This window comes from Cyprinodon tularosa, unplaced genomic scaffold, assembly GCF_016077235.1.
Source record: "Cyprinodon tularosa strain WSP-4 unplaced genomic scaffold, ASM1607723v1 ctg1281, whole genome shotgun sequence".
Taxonomy (NCBI): Eukaryota; Metazoa; Chordata; class Actinopteri; order Cyprinodontiformes; family Cyprinodontidae; genus Cyprinodon; species Cyprinodon tularosa.
Genome location: NW_024038094.1, coordinates 171454 through 199025, shown reverse-complemented (window position 1 = coordinate 199025; position 27572 = coordinate 171454). Strand labels below are relative to the sequence as shown.

At 52.0% G+C, this 27572-nt stretch overlaps 1 protein-coding gene across 2 annotated transcripts; it reads left to right on the top strand.

Moving 5' to 3' along the window:
• Positions 1-2268: 2268 nt before the first annotated feature.
• Positions 2269-25598, top strand: LOC119777846 (ephrin type-B receptor 4b-like). Of its 2 annotated transcripts, none has more exons than XM_038276853.1 (19): positions 2269-2377; positions 2451-2593; positions 2667-3030; positions 3109-3271; positions 5187-5372; positions 8809-8957; positions 9039-9234; positions 9309-9599; positions 9675-9771; positions 10310-10365; positions 10449-10562; positions 20770-21017; positions 21105-21251; positions 21338-21406; positions 21491-21540; positions 21612-21711; positions 23941-24134; positions 24325-24483; positions 24561-25598. In XM_038276853.1, the coding sequence occupies exons 1-19, from the start codon at positions 2315-2317 to the stop codon at positions 24664-24666; spliced, it is 2895 nt and encodes a 964-aa protein (XP_038132781.1). In that variant the 5' UTR covers positions 2269-2314; the 3' UTR covers positions 24667-25598. The 2 variants fall into 2 exon arrangements, with proteins under 2 accessions (XP_038132781.1, XP_038132782.1); XM_038276854.1 differs by having other exon boundaries at positions 2277-2377; positions 5187-5342.
• The last annotated feature ends 1974 nt before the right edge of the window (positions 25599-27572 follow it).

Genomic DNA, 27572 nt, shown 5'->3' with positions numbered 1-27572 from the left:
TCCAAGCTACCAGCCAGCTGCTCTCCATGGTGGCGCCTGCTGTGGGTGGTGGTATGATGCTGTGGGCTCTGGGTGTGGCCATCTAGCAGCACAGAGACGAAATGCTCCCTGATCAGATCACCTTCCAGTTCAGCCATCATTTCCTTCAGAGGAACCCATATTGGGGCTCGGTGCTGTGGTTCTGTGGGTCAGAGGTTCTGTGGGTCAGAGGTTCTGTGGGTCGGAGGTTCTGTGGGTTATAGGTTCTGTGGGTCAGAGGTTCTGTGGGTCAGAGGTTCTGTGGGTCGGAGGTTCTGGTCCAGGGTTCTGATCTCTGTACCCTCAGTGCAGATGAAGCCGATCAGTAAACTGACCTGGTTCTGTAGAGAAACATCTGGAATAAAAGGAACCATTTAGAACTAGAACTGGATGATATGCTGGAACCAACAGGAGCGACTGGGACCTCCTGGGTTCTCCTCCTCAGGTTCTGGTTGATCTGCTGGACCCAACAGGAGCGACTGGGACCTCCTGGGTTCTCCTCCTCAGGTTCTGGTTGATCTGCTGGACCCAACAGGAGCGACTGGGACCTCCTGGGTTCTCCTCCTCAGGTTCTGGTTGATCTGCTGGACCCAACAGGAGCGACTGGGACCTCCTGGGTTCTCCTCCTCAGGTTCTGGTTGATCTGCTGGACCCAACAGGAGCGACTGGGACCTCCTGGTTCTCCTCCTCCTCAGGTTCTTTGGTTTGATGGTAAACAGGCTAATCAGTTTATGTCATCGATCGGTTCAGGAGGATCTTTAGTTTCCATTCATGATTACATCAATAGAATAACTTCCACCAGAGTATAGAAAACCTCACCTAGAACCAACCGTCATTAAGGTGACAGAACTGCATAGAGATAACATCATAGAAACCAGTTGATCCTGATTAACAGCGACACCAATGAAAACTGAATCTGGATCAAAACACTGGAACCAAATCAGTCTGAAGGAAAAAGAAAATCTATAGAACTGTTCTGACGGGTCAGAACCGGTCCAGTCTGGGTTTATAGCTCATCCATCTCTAATTGTTCAACCTGGTTCTGCTCTCAGAACCAGAGGAACACCGTGTGGAACCAGAACTCCCTGCCTCTGGTCCAGGACCCCTGATGGATCGGTCTGCAGAACCGGTAGGGTTCTGGTTCAGTAGCTGGTTCTGGTTCCGGTCCAGCGGTTGGTTCTGGTTCTGGTCCAGAGGTTGGTTCTGGTTCTGGTCCAGAGGTTGGTTCTGGTTCTGGTCCAGCAGCTGGTTCTGGTCCAGCAGCTGGTTCTGGTTCTGGTCCAGCAGCTGGTTCCGGTCCAGAGGTTGGTTCTGGTTCTGGTCCAGCAGCTGGTTCTGGTCCAGCATCTGGTTCTGGTTCTGGTCCAGAGGTTGGTTCTGGTTCTGGTCCAGAGGTTGGTTCTGGTTCTGGTCCAGCAGCTGGTTCTGGTCCAGCAGCTGGTTCTGGTTCTGGTCCAGCAGCTGGTTCTGGTCCAGAGGTTGGTTCTGGTCCTGGTCCAGCATCTGGTTCTGGTTCTGAGCAGCCCTCACACAGTCAGACAGGCTCCCACATGTCGGCCTCTCAGCGCCTCTGCTTGTGTAAACATCCCGTCTCCGTTGCCATGGCGTCTGGGTGTCGTGGTCACGCTCTCTGATCTCTGATTGGCTGTTTACAGATAAAAGGAGACGGGCAGGGAATGATGGACCAGTTTCTGGGTCAGGGACCGGGTCAGAGCTCTCAGTGGTTCTGAAGGGTAGAACGGGTCCAGATGGTTCTGAGGGACCGGGTTCTGATCCGCTCTTAACTACAACTGCTGCAGGAAGTACTGGTACCACAGGAAGTATTATGAACTACTGCTTTGTAGTACTATCTGTAGTTCTATTGCAGGCAGTACCGGTTCTGCTGCACCGGTTCTGACCCAAGGCCCAGTTAGTGGTTATTGTTCTGTTTGAGGTGGACCGGTCCGTCAGAACCAGAACCTCTGACAGGGCCTGCTGTCCTTCAGCTTTCCTCCTTCCTGCAGGGACCGGTTCCGACCCGGTTTAACCGGTTCCACTGAAGCCTTTACTTTGGGCCGATGGTTCCGCCCAGATCTACAGAACCAGTAGAACCTTTTGCTTTATCTATAGAATGGAGGGCAAACCGGTGGTGGCAGCATCATGCTGTGGGATGATGGGAAGGATCAAACCCATCCTGTTGGATCAGAACCAGAATGGCCCAGTCAAAGGCCAGAACCTCTAGGGTTCTGGAGAGGAACATGCTGGTTCTGGTTCTGGTTCTGGTTCTGACCCGCCTGTTTGTTCTGCAGAGGTTCTGATGAACACCAAGCTGGAGACGTCGGACCTTCGCTGGACCAACCATCCTGCAGAGGACCAGCAGGTAAGCCCCGCCCCTCTGTGCTGTAGCCAATCAGTGCTGCCGCTGCTGATGCCGCCCCTCCCTCCCCTGGCAGTGGGAGGAGCTTAGCGGTCTGGACGAGGACCAGAACTCGGTCCGGACCTTCCAGATCTGCACCACGGACAGCCCGTCCTCCTACTGGCTGAGGACGCGCTGGATCCCACGCCGCGCCGCCACCACGCTCTACGTGGAGATCCGGTAGGTGGAGCGCCTGCCGACGCTGAGCTGCGCGCCGGCAGGAAGTGATGTCACCCCTCTGTTCCGCCCCCAGGTTCACCATGATGGAGTGCGCCTCCATCAACCAGCGCCACTGCAAGGAGACCTTCAACCTGTTCTACTACGAGGCGGACGGCGACGAGGCCACGCCCACCCACCCCGCCTGGATGGAGAACCCCTACACCAAGGTGTCCACCATCGCCGCCGACCACCTGCTGCGGCGCGGCGGCCAGCGCCGCTCCAACGTCAAGCTGCTGCGGCTGGAGGGGCTGAAGGGGGCGGGGCTTTACCTGGCCTTCCAGAGCCAGGGCACCTGCATGGCGCTGCTGTCCGTCCGCGTCTTCTTCAGGAAGTGTCCCTCCGTCCGCCGCGCGTTCGCCTCCTTTCCCGAAACCGTCCCGCACGCGCTGGTGGAGCAGGTAACCACGGCAACGCGGCAGCAGAGGTGTAGGGAAGCGGCGGCGGCCCTGAGCGTTCTTCTTCTTCTGTGGTTTCAGGCTCAGGGGGTGTGCGTGGAGAACGCGGTGACGCCGCCCGGCGAGGCCTTCCAGCTTCCCAGCATGCTGTGCGGCCAGGACGGCCAGTGGGTGGGGCAGCCCCTGTCCAGCTGCGCCTGTCGCCCCGGATACGAGGCCGGAGACGGCGACGTGCGCTGCAGAGGTGAGAGCTCCAACCCGGGTCGGTTCTGGTTCTGGTAGAACCCATCCTGAGTTCTGATCCGTTTGGAGGCTTCGGTTCTGTGGTGGTTCTGGTCCTGGTTTGGTCCGGTCCAAACTTTATTACCCTGGTTCAGGTGTCCATCCTGCTCTATGGTTCTGATCGGTTCTGTTGGGGCCCGGTTGGTACCGGAGGAGCTGTTTCTGGTCCAGATGCTGCAGGAAGCCAGAACCAGCAGAGAGGAGCAAAGCCTCCATCCGGACCCGTCAGAACCATCAGAACGGGCCTGATGGTTCCAGAGGATGAGGCCACAGACGGCTCGGTTCCTGTTATTCTATCAGAGGTCAGAGGTCGGCCCGCTGCCAGCAGGAAGCGGGTCTGTGGCCGGCGGGCGGCAGGGAGGGTCAGAGGTCAAAGACAGACGGAGGTTCTGCTGGGATGCTGATGACATCATGGCAGCACTTTCCACATCCTGTCCAATCCAAGGCCACTTCCTGTCTCTGCCACATGGAGCCCCTCCCTCCTCTGTGTGACTGGGAGCAGAACCAGTAAGCCCAGTTAGAGACGGAGGATCCCTGCAGACCACCAGTGGTCAGCTGTGGGTCTGCAGGTCTGCTCCACATGACCTCTGCGTGACCTCTGCATGACCTCTGCCTGACCTCTGCGTGACCTCTGCGTGACCTCTGCGTGACCTCTGCGTGACCTCTGCAATACAGATCTGACCCAAGGCTGCAGTAGGAAGGGTTGCAGGTTTAATTCCAGCTTTCACACCCTCTGCTTTCACAGGTTAAGCTTCCAAACCTCAGGTTAGCTATAATCAAAGGTTAGCTTAACGCCATGTTAGCTCTTAAACCAGACTTTAACTAGCCTCCATGTTTGGTCTCAAACCCAGCTTAGCTAAACTCTGTGTTCTCAGAAACATTAGAAACATTGGGATTTAGCTAAACTGGTGTTTTGCTAAATCAGCTCCTGAACCACAGGTTGGCTAAAGCTCAGGTTGGTTTTAAATCTACACTTTACCTAAACCTAAGATTTTCTGATCTACACTAAAACGCTATTTTAGTTCGGAATTGTTAGATTAGCTAAAATCAAAGTTATTTAAACCCAGTTTATATCTTAAACTAGAGTTTAGCTCCTAAATCTCATGTTAGCTAAACCCTGTTTTAGTTCATAAATTGCAAATTAGCTAAACAAAAGCTTAGCGAAACCAGACACTCGCTACAAAACCACAGGTTAACTAAACCCCAGATTAGCTCCAAAACTCCAGGTTAGCTAAACCCCAGATTAGCTCCAAAACTCCAGTTTAACCAAACCCCAGATTAGCTCCAAAACTCCAGGTTAGCCAAACCCCAGATTAGCTCCAAAACTCCAGGTTAGCCAAACCCCAGATTAGCTCCAAAACTCCAGGTTAACCAAACCCCAGATTAGGAGAAAAGCATTGAACAGTCCAGTTCAATAAATGGAGATCAATGGATTTTGCTCAGTCAGAATTTTATTTTGCTTTCCAAAGTGAAAGAAGAGAACATAGAACCCTGACAGCTGTGATGATCAGCTCTGTTCTAACTAGTCTGGGTTTATCTCTGACTAATAAACCCTGCAGGAAGGCTGGCAGGCTCTGCACGTCTCTACCCAGAATAAAGACAGACATTAAAACACTCAGCTGAGAACACAGACAGGGACGCCGTCCAGCAGAACCTGTGGTTAGTGTTCTGGTTGGAGGTGGACCGCTCCATCAGTGGATTACACCAACAGAACCAGCCTCCTCACCCAGTGGGTGGGGTGGGGTGGAGGGTTCAGTAGACTGGTTTGGTACCAGTGATCCCAGCAGAAGCTCAGGGGCCTCCTCACCCAGCAGGTGAGGTGGGGTGGAGGGAGAAGGTTCCGGTGTCCGGGTTCTAACCCTGTCTTTACTCTGCAGCCTGTCCATCGGGTCACTTCAAGGTGGGACCAGGAAGTGGAGGCTGCACTCCCTGTCCAGACCACAGCAACACTAGGATCCCAGGCTCCGCCTACTGCCCCTGTCTCCCGGGATACGACCGGGCCGACTCGGACCCGCCACATGCAGCCTGCACCCGTAAGACACTGTTGCTGGTTCCAACGCCAGGTCAGGTTCTGACATTCTCCTTGCTTCTGCAGCTGGTCCTGATAGTTCAAAGGCCCCATTTCCCATCATGCACCAGTCAGGCCTCATTTCCCATCATGCACCAGTCAGGCCTCATTTCCCATCATGCAACAGTCAGGCCTCATTTCCCATCATGCACCAGGCTCAGGCCTCATTTCCCATCATGCACCAGTCAGGCCTCATTTCCCATCATGCACCAGTCAGGCCTCATTTCCCATCATGCAACAGTCAGGACTCATTTCCCATCATGCACCAGTCAGGCCTCATTTCCCATCATGCACCAGTCAGGCCTCATTTCCCATCATGCAACAGTCAGGACTCATTTCCCATCATGCACCGGTCAGGCCTCATTTCCCATCATGCACCAGTCAGGACTCATTTCCCATCATGCACCAGTCAGGCCTCATTTCCCATCATGCAACAGTCAGGACTCATTTCCCATCATGCACCGGTCAGGCCTCATTTCCCATCATGCACCAGTCAGGACTCATTTCCCATCATGCACCAGTCAGGCCTCATTTCCCATCATGCAACAGTCAGGCCTCATTTCCCATCATGCAACAGTCAGGCCTCATTTCCCATCATGCACCAGTCAGGACTCATTTCCCATCATGCAACAGTCAGGACTCATTTCCCATCATGCAACAGTCAGGCCTCATTTCCCATCATGCACCAGTCAGGACTCATTTCCCATCATGCACCGGTCAGGACTCATTTCCCATCATGCACCGGTCAGGCCTCATTTCCCATCATGCACCAGTCAGGACTCATTTCCCATCATGCACCAGTCAGGCCTCATTTCCCATCATGCACCAGTCAGGACTCATTTCCCATCATGCACCAGTCAGGCCTCATTTCCCATCATGCAACAGTCAGGCCTCATTTCCCATCATGCACCAGTCAGGCCTCATTTCCCATCATGCACCAGTCAGGCCTCATTTCCCATCATGCACCAGTCAGGACTCATTTCCCATCATGCACCAGTCAGGCCTCATTTCCCATCATGCACCAGTCAGGACTCATTTCCCATCATGCACCAGTCAGGACTCATTTCCCATCATGCAACAGTCAGGCCTCATTTCCCATCATGCACCAGTCAGGCCTCATTTCCCATCATGCAACAGTCAGGCCTCATTTCCCATCATGCACCAGTCAGGACTCATTTCCCATCATGCACCAGTCAGGCCTCATTTCCCATCATGCACCAGTCAGGACTCATTTCCCATCATGCACCAGTCAGGACTCATTTCCCATCATGCACCAGTCAGGACTCATTTCCCATCATGCAACAGTCAGGCCTCATTTCCCATCATGCACCAGTCAGGACTCATTTCCCATCGTGCACCAGTCAGGCCTCATTTCCCATCATGCACCAGTCAGGCCTCATTTCCCATCATGCACCAGTCAGGCCTCATTTCCCATCATGCACCAGTCAGGCCTCATTTCCCATCATGCACCAGTCAGGACTCATTTCCCATCATGCACCAGTCAGGACTCATTTCCCATCATGCACCAGGCTCAGGCCTCATTTCCCATCATGCACCAGTCAGGACTCATTTCCCATCATGCACCAGTCAGGCCTCATTTCCCATCATGCACCAGTCAGGACTCATTTCCCATCATGCACCAGTCAGGCCTCATTTCCCATCATGCAACAGTCAGGCCTCATTTCCCATCATGCACCAGTCAGGACTCATTTCCCATCATGCACCAGTCAGGCCTCATTTCCCATCATGCACCAGTCAGGACTCATTTCCCATCATGCACCAGTCAGGCCTCATTTCCCATCATGCACCAGTCAGGACTCATTTCCCATCATGCACCAGTCAGGACTCATTTCCCATCATGCAACAGTCAGGCCTCATTTTCCATCATGCACCACTCAGGACTCATTTCCCATCATGCAACAGTCAGGCCTCATTTCCCATCATGCACCAGTCAGGACTCATTTCCCATCATGCACCAGTCAGGCCTCATTTCCCATCATGCACCAGTCAGGACTCATTTCCCATCATGCACCAGGCTCAGGACTCATTTCCCATCATGCACCAGTCAGGACTCATTTCCCATCATGCAACAGTCAGGACTCATTTCCCATCATGCACCAGTCAGGACTCATTTCCCATCATGCACCAGTCAGGCCTCATTTCCCATCATGCACCAGTCAGGCCTCATTTCCCATCATGCACCAGTCAGGACTCATTTCCCATCATGCACCAGTCAGGACTCATTTCCCATCATGCACCAGTCAGGCCTCATTTCCCATCATGCACCAGTCAGGACTCATTTCCCATCATGCACCAGGCTCAGGCCTCATTTCCCATCATGCACCAGTCAGGACTCATTTCCCATCATGCACCAGTCAGGCCTCATTTCCCATCATGCACCAGTCAGGACTCATTTCCCATCATGCACCAGTCAGGACTCATTTCCCATCATGCACCAGTCAGGACTCATTTCCCATCATGCACCAGGCTCAGGCCTCATTTCCCATCATGCACCAGGCTCTGCCCCGCCCATCTAACTGCTGCCCCGCCCCTATAACTGCTGTGCTGCCCCTTTAACCTCTGCCCCCCCCTTAAAGCGGAACGCCGTTTTTTTTTTTCCATAGGTCCTTGATTTTCCGTTATTCCATCATGTTCTTCTCTCCCATCTGAGTTTAGTGTCATTTGGAGCCGTTCTGAAGATATTCCTTTAGGTTATATCCAGTAACGTCTTCCTATGGGCAACGACTTGAAGGCACAAACTAAACTGTTCATCATTTATTCTTTATGGTACGCCAGCATTCAGAACATGGAGGCTAGAATGAACAGAAGGGGTAGAGCGTCGCCGCCTGGTGTGATGTACATTGGTTAAATAAAGTTTTTTTTTAAGCCCGGGCCACAGGCGGCTACGCTCTACCCCTTCTATTCATATGGGTGAGTAGAACATGATGGAATAACGTGAAATCAAGGACCCAATGTAAAAAAAAAAACAGCCTTCCCTTTTAAAGGCGTTGCCCCGCCCCTTTAAAAGCATTGCCCCGCCCCTTTAAAAGCGTTGTCCCGCCCCTTTAAAAGCGTTGTCCCGCCCCCTTTAAACGCGTTGCCCCGCCCCTTTAAAAGCATTGCCCCGCCCCTTTAAAAGCGTTGTCCCGCCCCTTTAAAAGCGTTGTCCCGCCCCTTTAAAAGCATTGCCCCGCCCCTTTAAAAGCGTTGCCCCGCTCCTTTAAAAGCGTTGCCCCGCCCCTTTAAAAGCGTTGCCCCGCCCCTTTAAAAGCGTTGCCCCCGGCAGCATCCATTAGTCTTGGTGAGCAGGCTCATTAGTGCACGGCGTGTTTCAGCAGACCGCCATCTGTCTGCAGACACAGGGCGCTGCCTGACAGTCCACGCTCAGCTGATGTTAAACAGGCCCTGACCTCTGACCCCTGACCCCACAGGCCCCCCCTCAGCCCCCCGCCACCCGGTCTACCAGCTCAACGACACCACAGTGACCCTGGAGTGGATGGAGCCCGTGGAGCGAGGAGGACGGGCGGACCTGAGCTACCGGCTGCTTTGCTCTGACTGCGGAGCCGCCGGCGCCGCTAAGGTAGGCCCGCTGGACCGGAACCGCCGCGCTGAGCGTCCTGCAGGCTGATTGACACGCTGCTCCCTCTGGTCTCCTCCTCAGCCATCCTGCTCCCCCTGCGGGGACAGCATCCTGTTCCGCCCCGCCCAGTCCGGCCTCACACAGACCCGGGTCCTGATCTTTGGACTCCGCCCACAAACCAGGTACCTGTTCACCATCCAGGCACTGAACGCCGTGTCTGCCTTCAGCCAATCAGAGCCCGCGTCCATCATGATCAACATGACCACCAGCAGAGACGGTAACGCCTCATTACCCACGATGCCCGCTCAGAGAGACGGATGCCGACCGCTGATTGGCTGCTGCTGTCTGTAGTCCCGCCCCCTGTCTCAGGTGTCCAGAGGACGGCGGCGTCAGAGGACAGCCTGTCCATGAGGTGGGACCCTCCGGTGGTCCAGAACGGACAGCAGGTCCAGGAGTACCAGCTGCGTTACAGACGGGCCGACGGCAGAGACGCTCCCTGGGAGTACCTGCGCAGCGGCGCCCCCTCTCTGGTTCTGACGGATCTGCAGCGGGCTACCCGGTACCAGGTCCAGGTCAGGGCCCAGTCCCAGGCGGGCTACGGGTCCTTCAGCGCCGTCAGCAGCTTCAGCACGCTGCCCGATGGTACCGCCCCCCTCTGACCCGCAGGACGCCGCCACCCCTCGCCGCTCTCCGTTTAAACGCTTCTGTTCTGTTCAGGTGCGGCCCACGCCCAGCTGGTGGTCACTGCCGTCCTCGTCTCCGTGGCGATGGTGATGCTGATCGCCGCGGTAACAGCCGGATTCATCTGCTACCGGTAAGAGAGAGAGAGGATGGTCCCTCCCTGCTGGCGCCCGAGAACAATGGAGGTCATGACCCCCAGAGAGGGGGCGGGGGACAGAGAGACAGAGCCGTCCTGATAGAGACAGAAATAGACAGTCAGGGTGGGACGTCTCCCTGCAGGAAGCAGAAACTGGACCCTTTGTCTCTCAGGTCCTCTGTCTGTCTCTCTGTCTCCTGTTGTCCTCCTCCTGTTCAGCTCCTTCCTGTCCCTCCATCTGTACCTCTGTCTGTGTCTCTCCATCTTTCTCTCTGTCTCTGTCTGTCCCTCTCTCTCTGTCTCTGTCTGTCCCACTGTCTGTCTCTCTCCATCTCTCTCTCTGTCTGTCCCTCTGTCTCCTGTTGTCCTCCTCCTGTTCAGCTCCTTCCTGTCCCTCTCTCTCTGTCTGTCCCTCTCTCTCTGTCTCTGTCTGTCCCTCTGTCTGTCTCTCTCCGTCTCTCTCTCAGTCTGTCCCTCTGTCTCCTGTTGTCCTCCAGCCACTCAGCTCCGTCCTGTCTCTCTGTCTGTCCCTCAGGAAGAGGCGGCGTCCAGCGCGGACGGAGCAGATGGGACACTACCAGATGGGACAGAGTGAGTGTCTCAGCCAATCAGAGCTGGTCATTGTTTGAGCGTTTTGGTGGTCAGCTGATTGACTCCTGCTGCTGTCGTCATAGCGATGAAGGTCTACATCGACCCGTTTACCTACGAGGATCCCAACCAGGCGGTCCGAGAGTTCGCCAAGGAGATAGACGCCTCCTTCGTGAAGATCGAGGAGGTGATCGGAGCAGGTGGGTCATCTGGAAGGTTCTCTAAGACCCGCCTTCAGGAGGAACGTAGAGCTAGAACCACTAGAAATCAATCAGGGACAGAACCTGTTTATACTGATCTATGGGGATGGAGGGATCTGTGTGCTCAGGTTCTGCTCAGGTTCTGCCCAGGTTCTGCCCAGGTTCTGTTGAGGTTCTGCCCAGGTTCTGTTCAGGCTCTGCTCAGGTTCTGCTCAGGTTCTGTTCAGGTTCTGCCCAGGTTCTGTTCAGGCTCTGCTCAGGTTCTGCTCAGGCTCTGCTCAGGTTCTGCTCAGGTTCTGCCCAGGTTCTGTTCAGGTTCTGCTCAGGTTCTGCTCAGGTTCTGTTCAGGCTCTGCTCAGGTTCTGTTCAGGTTCTGCTCAGGTTCTGTTCAGGTTCTGTTCAGGTTCTGTTCAGGCTCTGCTCAGGTTCTGCTCAGGTTCTGTTTAGGTTCTGTTCAGGCTCTGCTCAGGTTCTGTTCAGGTTCTGTTCAGGTTCTGCTCAGGTTCTGCTCAGGTTCTGTTCAGGTTCTGCCCAGGTTCTGTTCAGGCTCTGCTCAGGTTCTGCTCAGGCTCTGCTCAGGTTCTGCTCAGGTTCTGTTCAGGTTCTGCTCAGGTTCTGCTCAGGCTCTGCTCAGGTTCTGCTCAGGTTATGTTCAGGCTCTGCTCAGGTTCTGCCCAGGTTCTGTTCAGGTTCTGCTCAGGCTCTGCTCAGGTTCTGTTCAGGTTCTGCCCAGGTTCTGCTCAGGTTCTGTTTAGGTTATGTTCAGGCTCTGCTCAGGCTCTGCTCAGGTTCTGCCCAGGTTCTGCTCAGGTTCTGTTTAGGTTATGTTCAGGCTCTGCTCAGGTTCTGCCCAGGTTCTGTTCAGGTTCTGCTCAGGCTCTGCTCAGGTTCTGTTCAGGTTCTGCCCAGGTTCTGCTCAGGTTCTGTTTAGGTTATGTTCAGGCTCTGCTCAGGTTCTGCCCAGGTTCTGTTCAGGTTCTGCTCAGGTTCTGTTCAGGTTCTGTTCAGGTTCTGCCCAGGTTCTGCCCAGGTTCTGTTCAGGTTCTGTTCAGATTCGGTTCAGGTTCTGCTTAGGTTCTGTTCAGGTTCTGTTCAGGTTCTGCTTAGGTTCTGTTCAGGTTCTGTTCAGGTTCTGCTCAGGTTCTGTTCAGGTTCTGTTCAGGTTCTGCCCAGGTTCTGCCCAGGTTCTGTTCAGGTTCTGTTCAGATTCGGTTCAGGTTCTGCTTAGGTTCTATTTAGGTTCTGCTCAGGTTCTGTTCAGGTTCTGTTCAGGTTCTGTTCAGGTTCTGCTCAGGTTCTATTTAGGTTCTGTTCAGGTTCTGTTCAGGTTCTGCTCAGGTTCTATTTAGGTTCTGTTCAGGTTCTGTTCAGGTTCTGTTCAGATTCGGTTCAGGTTCTGCTTAGGTTCTATTTAGGTTCTGCTCAGGTTCTGCTCAGGTTCTGTTCAGGTTCTGCTCAGGTTCTGTTCAGGTTCTGTTCAGATTCGGTTCAGGTTCTGCTTAGGTTCTATTTAGGTTCTGCTCAGGTTCTGCTCAGGTTCTGTTCAGGTTCTGTTCAGGTTCTGTTCAGGTTCTGCCCAGGTTCTATTTAGGTTCTGCTCAGGTTCTGTTCAGGTTCTGCTCAGGTTCTGTTCAGGTTCTGTTCAGATTCGGTTCAGGTTCTGCTTAGGTTCTATTTAGGTTCTGCTCAGGTTCTGTTCAGGTTCTGCTCAGGTTCTGTTCAGGTTCTGTTCAGATTCGGTTCAGGTTCTGTTCAGGTTCTGCCCAGGTTCTGTTCAGGTTCTGCTCAGGTTCTGCCCAGGTTCTGCTCAGGTTCTGCTCAGGTTCTGCTCAGGTTCTGTTCAGGTTCTGCTCAGGTTCTGTTCAGGTTCTGCTTAGGTTCTATTTAGGTTCTGCTCAGGTTCTGTTCAGGTTCTGCTCAGGTTCTGCCCAGGTTCTATTTAGGTTCTGCTCAGGTTCTGTTCAGGTTCTGCTCAGGTTCTGTTCAGGTTCTGTTCAGGCTCTGTTCAGGTTCTGCTCAGGTTCTATTTAGGTTCTGTTCAGGTTCTGTTCAGGTTCTGCTCAGGTTCTGCTCAGGTTCTGTTCAGGTTCTGTTCAGGTTCTGCTCAGGTTCTGTTCAGGTTCTGTTCAGGTTCTGCTCAGGTTCTGCTCAGGTTCTGTTCAGGTTCTGCTCAGGTTCTGTTCAGGTTCTGTTCAGATTCGGTTCAGGTTCTGCTCAGGTTCTGTTCAGGTTCTGCTCAGGTTCTATTTAGGTTCTGTTCAGGTTCTGTTCAGGTTCTGTTCAGGTTCTGTTCAGGTTCTGCCCAGGTTCTATTTAGGTTCTGCTCAGCTTCTGTTCAGGTTCTGCTCAGGTTCTGTTCAGGTTCTGTTCAGATTCGGTTCAGGTTCTGCTTAGGTTCTATTTAGGTTCTGCTCAGGTTCTGCTCAGGTTCTGTTCAGGTTCTGTTCAGGTTCTGCTCAGGTTCTGTTCAGGTTCTGCTCAGGTTCTGTTCAGGTTCTGCTCAGATTCGGTTCAGGTTCTGCTCAGGTTCTGTTCAGGTTCTGCTCAGGTTCTGTTCAGGTTCTGTTCAGGTTCTGCCCAGGTTCTATTTAGGTTCTGCTCAGGTTCTGTTCAGGTTCTGTTCAGGTTCTGCTCAGGTTCTGTTCAGGTTCTGCTCAGGTTCTGTTCAGGTTCTGTTCAGGTTCTGCCCAGGTTCTATTTAGGTTCTGCTCAGGTTCTGTTCAGGTTCTGCCCAGGTTCTGTTCAGGTTCTGCTCAGGTTCTGCCCAGGTTCTATTTAGGTTCTGCTCAGGTTCTGTTCAGGTTCTGTTCAGGTTCTGCTCAGGTTCTGTTCAGGTTCTGCTCAGGTTCTGTTCAGGTTCTGTTCAGGTTCTGCCCAGGTTCTATTTAGGTTCTGCTCAGGTTCTGTTCAGGTTCTGCCCAGGTTCTGTTCAGGTTCTGCTCAGGTTCTGCCCAGGTTCTGCTCAGGTTCTGCTCAGGTTCTGCTCAGGTTCTGTTCAGGTTCTGCTCAGGTTCTGTTCAGGTTCTGTTCAGGTTCTGCTTAGGTTCTATTTAGGTTCTGCTCAGGTTCTGTTCAGGTTCTGCTCAGGTTCTGCTCAGGTTCTGTTCAGGTTCTGCTCAGGTTCTGTTCAGGTTCTGCCCAGGTTCTATTTAGGTTCTGCTCAGGTTCTGTTCAGGTTCTGCTCAGGTTCTGTTCAGGTTCTGTTCAGATTCGGTTCAGGTTCTGCTTAGGTTCTATTTAGGTTCTGCTCAGGTTCTGTTCAGGTTCTGCTCAGGTTCTGCTCAGGTTCTGTTCAGGTTCTGTTCAGGTTCTGCTCAGGTTCTGCTCAGGTTCTATTTAGGTTCTGTTCAGGTTCTGTTCAGGTTCTGCTCAGGTTCTGTTCAGGTTCTGTTCAGATTCGGTTCAGGTTCTGCTTAGGTTCTATTTAGGTTCTGCTCAGGTTCTGTTCAGGTTCTGCTCAGGTTCTGCTCAGGTTCTGTTCAGGTTCTGTTCAGGTTCTGCTCAGGTTCTGTTCAGGTTCTGCTCAGGTTCTGTTCAGGTTCTGTTCAGGTTCTGCCCAGGTTCTGTTCAGGTTCTGCTCAGGTTCTGCTCAGGTTCTGCTCAGGTTCTGTTCAGGTTCTGCTCAGGTTCTGTTCAGGTTCTGTTCAGGTTCTGCTTAGGTTCTATTTAGGTTCTGCTCAGGTTCTGTTCAGGTTCTGCTCAGGTTCTGCTCAGGTTCTGTTCAGGTTCTGCCCAGGTTCTATTTAGGTTCTGCTCAGGTTCTGTTCAGGTTCTGTTCAGGTTCTGCTCAGGTTCTGTTCAGGTTCTGCTCAGGTTCTGTTCAGGTTCTGTTCAGGTTCTGCCCAGGTTCTATTTAGGTTCTGCTCAGGTTCTGTTCAGGTTCTGCCCAGGTTCTGTTCAGGTTCTGCTCAGGTTCTGCCCAGGTTCTGCTCAGGTTCTGCTCAGGTTCTGCTCAGGTTCTGCTCAGGTTCTGTTCAGGTTCTGCTTAGGTTCTATTTAGGTTCTGCTCAGGTTCTGTTCAGGTTCTGCTCAGGTTCTGTTCAGGTTCTGTTCAGGTTCTGTTCAGGTTCTGCCCAGGTTCTATTTAGGTTCTGCTCAGGTTCTGTTCAGGTTCTGCTCAGGTTCTGTTCAGGTTCTGTTCAGATTCGGTTCAGGTTCTGCTTAGGTTCTATTTAGGTTCTGCTCAGGTTCTGTTCAGGTTCTGCTCAGGTTCTGCTCAGGTTCTGTTCAGGTTCTGCTCAGGTTCTGTTCAGGTTCTGTTCAGATTCGGTTCAGGTTCTGTTCAGGTTCTGCCCAGGTTCTGTTCAGGTTCTGCTCAGGTTCTGCCCAGGTTCTGCTCAGGTTCTGCTCAGGTTCTGCTCAGGTTCTGTTCAGGTTCTGCTCAGGTTCTGTTCAGGTTCTGCTTAGGTTCTATTTAGGTTCTGCTCAGGTTCTGTTCAGGTTCTGCTCAGGTTCTGCCCAGGTTCTATTTAGGTTCTGCTCAGGTTCTGTTCAGGTTCTGCTCAGGTTCTGTTCAGGTTCTGTTCAGATTCGGTTCAGGTTCTGCTTAGGTTCTATTTAGGTTCTGCTCAGGTTCTGTTCAGGTTCTGCTCAGGTTCTGCTCAGGTTCTGTTCAGGTTCTGTTCAGGTTCTGCTCAGGTTCTGTTCAGGTTCTGTTCAGGTTCTGCTCAGGTTCTGCTCAGGTTCTGTTCAGGTTCTGCTCAGGTTCTGTTCAGGTTCTGTTCAGGTTCTGTTCAGGTTCTGCTCAGGTTCTGTTCAGGTTCTGCCCAGGTTCTATTTAGGTTCTGCTCAGGTTCTGTTCAGGTTCTGTTCAGGTTCTGTTCAGGTTCTGCCCAGGTTCTATTTAGGTTCTGCTCAGCTTCTGTTCAGGTTCTGCTCAGGTTCTGTTCAGGTTCTGTTCAGATTCGGTTCAGGTTCTGCTTAGGTTCTATTTAGGTTCTGCTCAGGTTCTGCTCAGGTTCTGTTCAGGTTCTGTTCAGGTTCTGCTCAGGTTCTGTTCAGGTTCTGCTCAGGTTCTGTTCAGGTTCTGCTCAGATTCGGTTCAGGTTCTGCTCAGGTTCTGTTCAGGTTCTGCTCAGGTTCTGTTCAGGTTCTGTTCAGGTTCTGCCCAGGTTCTATTTAGGTTCTGCTCAGGTTCTGTTCAGGTTCTGTTCAGGTTCTGCTCAGGTTCTGTTCAGGTTCTGCTCAGGTTCTGTTCAGGTTCTGTTCAGGTTCTGCTCAGGTTCTATTTAGGTTCTGTTCAGGTTCTGTTCAGGTTCTGTTCAGGTTCTGTTCAGGTTCTGCTCAGGTTCTGCCCAGGTTCTGTTCAGGTTCTGCCCAGGTTCTATTTAGGTTCTGCTCAGGTTCTGTTCAGGTTCTTTTCAGGTTCTGTTCAGGTTCTGTTCAGGTTCGGCTCAGGTTCTGTTCAGGTTCTGTTCAGATTCGGTTCAGGTTCTGCTCAGGTTCTGTTCAGGTTCTGTTCAGGTTCTGTTCAGGTTCGGTTCAGGTTCTGCTTAGGTTCTGTTCAGGTTCTGCCCAGGTTCTATTTAGGTTCTGTTCAGGTTCTGTTCAGGTTCTGCCCAGGTTCTATTTAGGTTCTGCTCAGGTTCTGTTCAGGTTCTGCTCAGGTTCTGTTCAGGTTCTGCTCAGGTTCTGCTCAGGTTCTGCTCAGGTTCTGTTCAGGTTCTGTTCAGGTTCTGCCCAGGTTCTATTTAGGTTCTGCTCAGGTTCTGTTCAGGTTCTGCTCAGGTTCTGTTCAGGTTCTGTTCAGATTCGGTTCAGGTTCTGCTTAGGTTCTATTTAGGTTCTGCTCAGGTTCTGTTCAGGTTCTGTTCAGATTCGGTTCAGGTTCTGCTCAGGTTCTGTTCAGGTTCTGTTCAGGTTCTGCCCAGGTTCTATTTAGGTTCTGCTCAGGTTCTGTTCAGGTTCTGTTCAGGTTCTGCCCAGGTTCTATTTAGGTTCTGCTCAGGTTCTGTTCAGGTTCTGCCCAGGTTCTGTTCAGGTTCTGCTCAGGTTCTGCCCAGGTTCTGTTCAGGTTCTGCCCAGGTTCTATTTAGGTTCTGCTCAGGTTCTGTTCAGGTTCTTTTCAGGTTCTGTTCAGGTTCTGTTCAGGTTCTGCTCAGGTTCTGTTCAGGTTCTGTTCAGGTTCTGTTCAGGTTCTGCTCAGGTTCTGTTCAGGTTCTGTTCAGGTTCTGTTCAGGTTCTGTTCAGGTTCTGCTCAGGTTCTGTTCAGGTTCTGCTCAGGTTCTATTTAGGTTCTGTTCAGGTTCTGTTCAGGTTCTGCTCAGGTTCTATTTAGGTTCTGTTCAGGTTCTGTTCAGGTTCTGCTCAGGTTCTGTTCAGGTTCTGCTCAGGTTCTGCTCAGGTTCTGCTCAGGTTCTGTTCAGGTTCTGTTCAGGTTCTGCCCAGGTTCTATTTAGGTTCTGCTCAGGTTCTGTTCAGGTTCTGCTCAGGTTCTGTTCAGGTTCTGTTCAGATTCGGTTCAGGTTCTGCTTAGGTTCTATTTAGGTTCTGCTCAGGTTCTGTTCAGGTTCTGTTCAGATTCGGTTCAGGTTCTGCTCAGGTTCTGTTCAGGTTCTGTTCAGGTTCTGCCCAGGTTCTATTTAGGTTCTGCTCAGGTTCTGTTCAGGTTCTTTTCAGGTTCTGCCCAGGTTCTATTTAGGTTCTGCTCAGGTTCTGTTCAGGTTCTGCTCAGGTTCTGTTCAGGTTCTGTTCAGATTCGGTTCAGGTTCTGCTTAGGTTCTATTTAGGTTCTGCTCAGGTTCTGTTCAGGTTCTGCTCAGGTTCTGCTCAGGTTCTGCTCAGGTTCTGTTCAGGTTCTGTTCAGGTTCTGCTCAGGTTCTATTTAGGTTCTGTTCAGGTTCTGTTCAGGTTCTGCTCAGGTTCTGCTCAGGTTCTGTTCAGGTTCTGTTCAGGTTCTGCTCAGGTTCTATTTAGGTTCTGTTCAGGTTCTGTTCAGGTTCTGCTCAGGTTCTGTTCAGGTTCTGTTCAGATTCGGTTCAGGTTCTGCTTAGGTTCTATTTAGGTTCTGCTCAGGTTCTGTTCAGGTTCTGCTCAGGTTCTGCTCAGGTTCTGTTCAGGTTCTGTTCAGGTTCTGCTCAGGTTCTGCCCAGGTTCTGATCAGGTCCGGTTGGCAGCGTCTCTCCCAGGAGAACAGGAGCAGTTCAGCTGCAGTTAGAGGACGAATGAAAACCCTCAGAGTTCTGGAAGGTTCTGTTCAGGTTCTGTTCAGGTTCTGTTCAGGTTCTGCTCAGGTTCTGCTCTGGTTCTGCTCAGGTTCTGTTCAGGTCCGGTTGGCAGCGTCTCTCCCAGGAGAACAGGAGCAGTTCAGCTGCAGTTAGAGGACGAATGAAAACCCTCAGAGTTCTGGAAGGTTCTGTTCAGGTTCTGCTCAGGTTCTGCTCAGGTTCTGTTCAGGTTCTATTCAGGTTCTGTTCAGGTTCTGTTCAGGTTCTGTTCAGGTTCTGTTCAGGTTCTGCCGGCAGCGTCTCTCCCAGGAGAACAGGAGCAGTTCAGCTGCAGTTAGAGGACGAATGAAAACCCTCAGAGTTCTGGAAGGTTCTGCATCATGTGATCCCAGATCTCTGAGGCTGTCAGAAGGTTCTGGTTCTGAGCGGGCCGTTACTATGACCTCTGACCTCTGACCTGGACCAGCAGCAGCAGTGGAGCCGTGTTCTGCTGTGAGAACATGGATCCTGTTACTAAAGGAAACCATCAGGCGGTTCTGAGGCTTTGGGCCCGGTTCTGCGTCTGGCTCTGGGCTTCAGAACCAGGAGCCTCCCAGAACCTCCTACAGTAGCAGCGGTTCTGATCCAGTAACCGGCCCCTGGGCTGCGGCGCCGTCCTGCTGGCGCTCAGTGAGGTGAGGACGTGTTGGAATGTTCTAATGAGCCTCCTGGAATCCGACACCTGGCCCCGCCCCCTCCTGCTGGGGCCGGTTCCTGCTGCCTGTGACCTCATTAGCCGCTCCGCTGCGTGGCGCGGCGTGGCGTGGCGTCCCTCAGGGTTCTGCTGATGGCGTTCTCAGGTTGCAGTGAAAGCAGCAGATTAGATCTCAGCTCCACGTCTCAGCAGGACGGACAGCGTCTACCACACAGATCCTCTGCTCTGATTGGTCCTCTGATAGGAGCCTCTGCTCTGATTGGCCCTCTGATAGGAGCCTCTGCTCTGATTGGCCCTCTGATAGGAGCCTCTGCTCTGATTGGTCCTCTGATAGGAGCCTCTGCTTGGATTGGCTCTCTGATAGGAGCCTCTGCTCTGATTGGTCCTGTGATAGGAGCCTCTGCTCTGATTGGCCCTCTGATAGGAGCCTCTGCTCTGATTGGCCCTCTGATAGGAGCCTCTGCTCTGATTGGCCCTCTGATAGGAGCCTCTCCTCTGATTGGTCCTCTGATAGGGGCCTCTCCTCTGATTGGCCCTCTGATAGGAGCCTCTGCTCTGATTGGCCCTCTGATAGGAGCCTCTGCTCTGATTGGCCCTCTGATAGGAGCCTCTGCTCTGATTGGTCCTCTGATAGGAGCCTCTGCTCTGATTGGCCCTCTGATAGGAGCCTCTGCTCTGATTGGCCCTCTGATAGGAGCCTCTGCTCTGATTGGTCCTCTGATAGGAGCCTCTGCTCTGATTGGTCCTCTGATAGGAGCCTCTGCTCTGATTGGCCCTCTGATAGGAGCCTCTGCTCTGATTGGCCCTCTGATAGGAGCCTCTGCTCTGATTGGTCCTCTGATAGGAGCCTGTGCTCTGATTGGCTCTCTGATAGGAGCCTGTGCTCTGATTGGCTCTCTGATAGGAGCCTCTGCTCTGATTGGTCCTCTGATAGGAGCCTCTGCTCTGATTGGCCCTCTGATAGGAGCCTCTGCTCTGATTGGTCCTCTGATAGGAGCCTCTGCTCTGATTGGTCCTCTGATAGGAGCCTCTGCTCTGATTGGCCCTCCGATAGGAGCCTCTGCTCTGATTGGCTCTCTGATAGGAGCCTCTGCTCTGATTGGCTCTCTGATAGGAGCCTCTGCTCTGATTGGCCCTCTGATAGGAGCCTCTGCTCTGATTGGTCCTCTGATAGGAGCCTCTGCTCTGATTGGTCCTCTGATAGGAGCCTCTGCTCTGATTGGCCCTCCGATAGGAGCCTCTGCTCTGATTGGCTCTCTGATAGGAGCCTCTGCTCTGATTGGCTCTCTGATAGGAGCCTCTGCTCTGATTGGCTCTCTGATAGGAGCCTCTGCTCTGATTGGCCCTCCGATAGGAGCCTCTGCTCTGATTGGCTCTCTGATAGGAGCCTCTGCTCGGATAGGCTCTCTGATAGGAGCCTCTGCTCTGATTGGCCCTCTGATAGGAGCCTCTGCTCTGATTGGCTCTCTGATAGGAGCCTCTGCTCTGATTGGCCCTCTGATAGGAGCCTCTGCTCTGATTGGTCCTCTGATAGGAGCCTCTGCTCTGATTGGCCCTCTGATAGGAGCCTCTGCTCTGATTGGCCCTCTGATAGGAGCCTCTGCTCTGATTGGCTCTCTGATAGGAGCCTCTGCTCTGATTGGCCCTCTGATAGGAGCCTCTGCTCTGATTGGTCCTCTGATAGGAGCCTCTGCTCTGATTGGTCCTCTGATAGGAGCCTCTGCTCTGATTGGCCCTCTGATAGGAGCCTCTGCTCTGATTGGTCCTCTGATAGGAGCCTCTGCTCTGATTGGTCCTCTGATAGGAGCCTCTGCTCTGATTGGTCCTCTGATAGGAGCCTCTGCTCTGATTGGCTCTCTGATAGGAGCCTCTGCTCTGATTGGCTCTCTGATAGGAGCCTCTGCTCTGATTGGTCCTCTGATAGGAGCCTCTGCTCTGATTGGTCCTCTGATAGGAGCCTCTGCTCTGATTGGCCCTCTGATAGGAGCCTCTGCTCTGATTGGCCCTCCGATAGGAGCCTCTGCTCTGATTGGCTCTCTGATAGGAGCCTCTGCTCTGATTGGTCCTCTGATAGGAGCCTCTGCTCTGATTGGCCCTCTGATAGGAGCCTCTGCTCTGATTGGTCCTCTGATAGGAGCCTCTGCTCTGATTGGCTCTCTGATAGGAGCCTCTGCTCTGATTGGTCCTCTGATAGGAGCCTCTGCTCTGATTGGCCCTCTGATAGGAGCCTCTGCTCGGATTGGCTCTCTGATAGGGGCCTCTGCTCTGATTGGTCCTCTGATAAGAGCCTGTACTGTGATTGGCCCTCTGATAGAGGCCGGTTGTTGACCTGTGACCTCCTGTCCAGGTGAGTTCGGCGAGGTGTGCCGCGGACGGCTGAGGATCCCCGGCAGGAAGGAGAACTACGTGGCCATCAAGACCCTGAAGGGCGGCTACACCGAGAAGCAGAGGCGGGACTTCCTGTCCGAGGCGTCCATCATGGGGCAGTTCCAGCACCCCAACATCATCCACCTGGAGGGCGTGATCACCACTTCCTGTCCCGTCATGATCCTGACGGAGTTCATGGAGAACGGAGCGCTGGACAGCTTCCTGAGGGTGAGACGGGGGGGACACATCCAGGCTGGTCCACCCTGGACCTGTGTGTCCATCTGTCCCTCTGAGTGTCCCTCTGTCCTCCTGCAGATGAATGACGGTCAGTTCACCCCCATCCAGCTGGTGGGGATGCTGCGCGGCATCGCTGCAGGGATGAAGTACCTGTCAGACATGAGCTTCGTTCACAGAGACCTGGCTGCGCGCAACATCCTGGTCAACTCCAACCTGGTCTGTAAGGTGAGGTCCTCTGACGTCCGTCCGTCTGTCCCTCCGTCCATCATGTCCCCTGGATCTGACCCTGCTCCTTTGATCTACCCTCTCAGGTCTCAGACTTCGGTCTCAGCAGGTTCCTGACGGAGAACTCCTCAGATCCGACCTACACCAGCTCTCTGGTGAGTCCACTTTGATTCTATCGGCCACGCTCTTATTTTGAAGGGCATTCCCTTCCTGTCTGCTGACGGTGTTTTCGTCTTTAGGGCGGGAAGATCCCCATCAGATGGACGGCGCCTGAAGCCATCGCCTACAGGTGAGTCATGAACCCAGTCTGATCGTTCTGGTTCTGGAGGAGATGGAAGCTAACTGACTGATTGATGGCAGGAAGTTCACCTCGGCCAGCGACGTCTGGAGTTACGGCATCGTCATGTGGGAAGTGATGTCATACGGAGAGCGGCCGTACTGGGACATGAGCAACCAGGACGTAAGGCGAACCAGTCCTGCATATTAATTTCACTCTGGTACCATCAGAATCAGAACACTGACTGTTAGCCAGGTGCTGTTAGCCAGGTGCTGTTGGCCAGGTGCTGTTAGCTAGTTCTTCTGGCAAAATTTGGTTAGCAAAGTTTTGTTAGCCAAGTTAGGTTAGCGAATTTCGTTTAGTGAGGTTCTGTAATCTAAGTTAATTAGCTAAGTTCTGTTAGCGAGTTTCTGTTAGCAAATTTCAACTAGCGAGTTTCTTTTAGCGAGGTTGTTTTAGCTATTTTGGTTAGCAAGTTTCTGTTAGCAAAGTTCAACTAACAAGGTTCAGTTATCGAGGTTCTGTTCGCTATGTTTAGTTATCGAGGTTCTGTTAGCTATGTTTAGTTAGCGAGGTTCTGTTCGCTATGTTTGGTTAGCGAGGTTCTGTTAGCTATGTTTAGTTATCGAGGTTCTGTTAGCTATGTTTGGTTAGCGAGGTTCTGTTAGCTATGTTTAGTTATCGAGGTTCTGTTAGCTATGTTTGGTTAGCGAGGTTCTGTTCGCTATGTTTAGTTATCGAGGTTCTGTTAGCTATGTTTGGTTAGCGAGGTTCTGTTCGCTATGTTTGGTTAGCGAGGTTCTCTTAGCTATGTTTGGTTAGCGAGGTTCTCTTAGCTATGTTTGGTTAGCGAGGTTCTCTTAGCTATGTCTGGTTAGCAAGGTTCTGTTCGCTATGTTTGGTTATTGAGGTTCTGTTAGCTATGTTTGGTTAGCAAGGTTCTGTTAGCTATGTTTGGTTAGCGAGGTTCTGTTAATTCAATTCAATTCAATTCAGTTTATTTATATAGCGCCAAATTCACAACACATGTCATCTCAAGGCACTTTACAGTTTAACCAGATCATACAGTCAAATTGATACAACGTTTTCTATCTAAGGAAAACCAGTTGATTGCATTGACTCATTGACTCAAATACAATCCCCCACACTAAGCATGCTTGTAGCGACAGTGGAGAGGAAAAACTCCCTTTTAACAGGAAGAAACCTCCAGCAGAACCAGGCTCAGTGTGAGCGGCCATCTGCTGAGGCCCACTGGGGTTCAAGGAGACAGAAGCAGAGAAACAAAAAGCAGCTGTAAAAGGCGGCCCCATCCAGGAAACACACAGCCAGGCAGACGAGCTCCGAGCCAGCTCCCATGTCAGAGGATGAAGAGAGCACATCCAGTTAGTCACAGTCAGAGAAACAGGACTACACTGGAAAACAGGCCAAGCTCCAACATCTAGAAACAAAGGTGTTGATGGCAGCAGCACAGCTGATATTTCTCTCCAGGATGGAGTCACAGCCAAACAGGAACAGACCAGATGAAGCTACTATGAGAAAAAGCAGAGAGAGCAGAACGTTAGAGATTGAACTAACGGATTCTGCAGAGTGGGAGAATAGAGATAGAATGAAGCAGAATGATGAAAAAGGGGTCCCTATGTCCTCCAGCAGTCTAAGCCTATAGCAGCAGAACTATAGAGATAGATCAGGATAACCTGAGCCACTCTAACTAGAAGCTTTATCAAAAAGGAAAGTTTTAAGCCTAGCCTTAAAAGTAGACAGGGTGTCTGCCTCACGGACTAAAACTGGTAGTTGGTTCCACAGGAGAGGAGCCTGAGAACTAAAAGATCTGCCTTGTTAGCTATGTTTGGTTATCGAGGTTCTGTTAGCGATGTTTGGTTATCGAGGTTCTGTTAGCTATGTTTGGTTAGCGAGGTTCTGTTAGCGATGTTTGGTTATCGAGGTTTTGTTAGCTATGTTTGGTTAGCGAGGTTCTGTTCGCTATGTTTGGTTAGCGATGTTCTGTTCGCTATGTTTGGTTAGCGATGTTCTGTTAGCTATGTTTGGTTAGCGATGTTCTGTTAGCTATGTTTGGTTAGTGAGGTTCTGTTAGCTATGTTTGGTTAGCAAGGTTCTGTTCGCTATGTTTGGTTATTGAGGTTCTGTTAGCTATGTTTGGTTAGCGAGGTTCTGTTCGCTATGTTTGGTTAGCAAGGTTCTGTTCGCTATGTTTGGTTAGCAAGGTTCTGTTAGCTATGTTTGGTTAGCAAGGTTCTGTTCGCTAAGTACAGTTAGCGTTGTACGGTTAGCGAGTTAAAGCTGCAAACAGACCCTCAGTCTGTCTCTCTGTGATGTCACTAATCACAGAAACAGGTCTGGTAAACTGGACCGGACCGGTTCTGACCCGGTTCTAACCCCATTCTGACCCTTCAGGTGATCAACGCCATCGAGCAGGACTACCGCCTGCCCCCGCCACCAGAATGCCCCGCCTCCCTGCACGGCCTCATGCTGGACTGCTGGCAGAAGGAGCGGGCCAACCGGCCCCGGTTCTGTGACATCGTGGGGGGACTGGACCGGCTGATCCGGAACCCGCCCTCCCTGAAGGTGACGCTGCCGGAGCTGTCCAGGTGAGGACCGCTAGGGTGGAATGTTGTTCCTGGATCAGAGGACAGAGGGGGCGGAGCCTCACTGACAGATCCCAGGTTCTGGTCCTGGTTCTGTTGGGTTCCTCTGGCTGCTGATCCAGAACCAATGTTGACCTGTTTGGAGGTTCAGAACTTTGGCGCTTGCTAATGCTAACGTGTCTCTGTGTCCCAGTCCGTCCCAGCCCCTGCTGGACCAGCGGGTCCCGCCTCCTCTGTCGGCCTGCGGTTCCGTGTCCGAGTGGCTCCGGGCCATAAAGATGGAGCGCTACGAGCAGAACTTCCTGCAGGCCGGCTTCTCCAGCCTGGACCTGGTCTCCCAGCTCAACACAGAGTAAGGTTCTGCCTCCTGTGCCTGACAGTCAGCGCTCAGGGTCCACCTGCTGACCCCGCCTCTCTCTGTTTCCATAGAGACCTGCTCAGAGTGGGCGTCACCCTGGCAGGACACCAGAAGAAGATCCTCTCCTCCATCCAGACTCTCAGGATACACAAGGCCACGCCCACTCTGCTCTACTGACCAATCACAGCCCTCCGCCTATGCCAAAGCTACAGCCGACCCGACTGACACAGAACCAAAGTTCTGCTCTGAGCAGCAGGGAGTTCAGAACGAACCAGAACCTCAGGAATGGACCATCGGCTCTGGAGACTCCGCCCACCTGCTCTTTACGACCAATCAGAGCCAATCAAGCTTAAACAGAGGACCGTTTTTAACCAATCAGCTCCTCAGGAAGCCTCCAAGCTCCTCCCACCTCCTTCTGATTGGACGTTTTTAGATTGAGGATCTGTGCTCCAAAGACCCGCCCCCTCAATGGATGCTGTGCTCTGATTGGCTGCTTATTTCAGCTTGAGGCCTCTGAACCGCTAACAGAAGCTCTGCAGGTTCTGCTTTCCAGAAGGTTCTGCTCAGGAGGGGAGACCTTCTGGATCCATGTCTCCGTGGTTCTGCTTCCCTGGAGTTTTCTGGACCGGATCCTACGGACCTGAAGTTCTGCCGGTTCTGATGGACCTACAGATGCCTTAAAATGGACCTTTGGTCTGATCTCATGACTGAAGTCAGAACTGTTGACAGGGTTCTGATCCAGGTGCTGCCCCGCCATCTGGACCTGAACCAGGGTGGGAGAACGTTAATGTTTTTGGACCCGTTCAGAACCACCAGAACCAGCTGGACCGCTGCTGGTTTTATTCAAGCACTTTCTACCAGAAGACAGTTCATGGTACCAGGTGGTTCTGATACCAGGTGGTTCCGGTACCAGGTGGTTCCGGTACCAGGTGGTTCTGGTGCCAGGTGGTTCCGGTACCAGGTGGTTCCAGTACCAGGTGGTTCTGGTACCAGGTGGTTCTGGTGCCAGGTGGTTCTGGTGCCAGTCGATCCAGGATGCGGAGCAGCAAAGTTCTGTACCGACCCGTTTGTGTTTTTTATATCAAAATAAACAATCTTCTAAAGATGGTTCTGATGTTTCTGAGTTTGTTCTGTTCTGACCCGGTAGAACCAGAACCAGCACCAGGTTTTGTCCGAGTGCTGATGAACCAGAACCAAAGGTTCCTGAATGAGTTACCCTCCAGAACCAGGCTGGGTTTGGTTCTGACCCGCTCAGCCTGGCAGCAGAACCGACATTGGATCAGAACCCTGCTTCTATCTGTTCCACAGTGACGGTTCTGTGACCCGGTTCTGCTGGTTCTGATCCATTAACACCTGCAGGTAGAGCAGAACCTTTTAGTCCTCTATTCTGGAACCGGTTCTAAGCCTCTGAGGTCCAAACCAGGCTGGTTCTGAAGCCTGAAAATAGCTGCTGACTAATGATCAAAGCCCGGTTCTGACCCATGTGTGATGGTTCTGACCCAGATGGTTCTGACCCAGATGGTTCTGATCCAGATGGTTCTGACCCAGATGGTTCTGACCCAGATGGTTCTGACCCAGATGGTTCTGATCCAGCAGCAATCAGCCCCTCATCATCATCGTGTTCCGTCTCCAGGGAGGAGCTCCAGGGTTCTGTTTGGACCCAGATGGTGACTGATATGGACTCTGGTTCTGATCCAATAAATCTATTTCCTGCTCTGCTGATGAACGCTTCCTGTTAACAGAAGATCCTTCTGGAAGATAATCAGAACCACATGTCGGTTCTGGATGTCAGCGTCTCTGATGGTCCTCCAGACCCGTTGCTAGGTAACCTGAAGGACGTCCTCCAGACATTAAAACTCAACTCTATTCCACTTATTTATGCATAAAAATACCATCTGATAAAAATCCAGTCCACGTTTTCAACACAGCCTTAAGGCTGTTTTATACTTTGAAACCAGGTCCTCTGCGTAGGTGTCGCAGTGAACAAAAAGGCGTCCCCTCCCCCTCCGCAGACGCTCCGCTGCTCCTCTCCCTAATTGCAGCTGACCGCAGACAGGAGGCCGGCTTGTTTTGTTTTTATGACAGAAATTGCTAAAAAACAACTGGTGAAGTTTGACCCGCTAGAAGAGCGAGGTGCGCGAAAACGCTGGGAGCCTTCTTCCACCTGGATCTCCGCCCTTTTTCGCCGTCATGTCCCCCACTTCCTCGCCCCCTGGGCCCGATCAGCCCCACAGCGTGAGCGCAGACCCGCTTCCATTTTAGCAAAATCAAAAATGTCTGCATAAAAATCACTGCGACACACTGCTGTAAGGTAAAAACCAGCCCTTAGTGCAAACAGCTGAGGACATTCCGGGTTCAGTCCGCCTTTTTTTCGCCCCAGCCCACCTGTTCGTGGGGAGTAAAGGATTTCTGGCGGGAAAAATAAAAGTTATGTCATTTGAATTTATCTGAACTACGATAATTCACTCAGTACATTAATGAGGATTTGAAGCAAAGCAGTTTAGTAAATATGATTAAAATATACAGCAGCTGCTTTTAATGATCAATGAGGAGACTGAGTGCAGGATCACAGCAGGTGGCTGTTTTTATTAAGCTCTGCTCATTTATCCCCCTGGTTTAGTCCCAGTTTTAGTCCATGTTTTGCTCACACCAAGCAGTCATCAGCGGTCCAACGGATGTTATCCTGGAAGTTTTACTGGAACCGAGCAGAACTTTTATTTTTTTTTTTATATTTTATTTAGTCAACTGTCAACAACAATACAATGATCACAGGGACAAAGTAAACATGACATTTTTTTTTTTTTTTTATCCCTTCTCCCCTCCTTCCCACTCCCCATCCTGTGGTCCCTTCCTTTACCTTTATTTATTCTGTCCCTACCCCCCCCCACCCACCATCCCCGGCTGCAGTTATCAGTGGGAATCACAATCATAACAAAACCCAGGGACCAAGACAGAGTCAAAAAACATGGACGAGTAAAACAGGCGCGCGAAAAGGTAGGACCGATAAAGACAGAACAGGGATTTTTAAAAACGCACGGGTTACAATCACTATCGCTAGCCAGATTCACAAGGAGCCGCCGGGC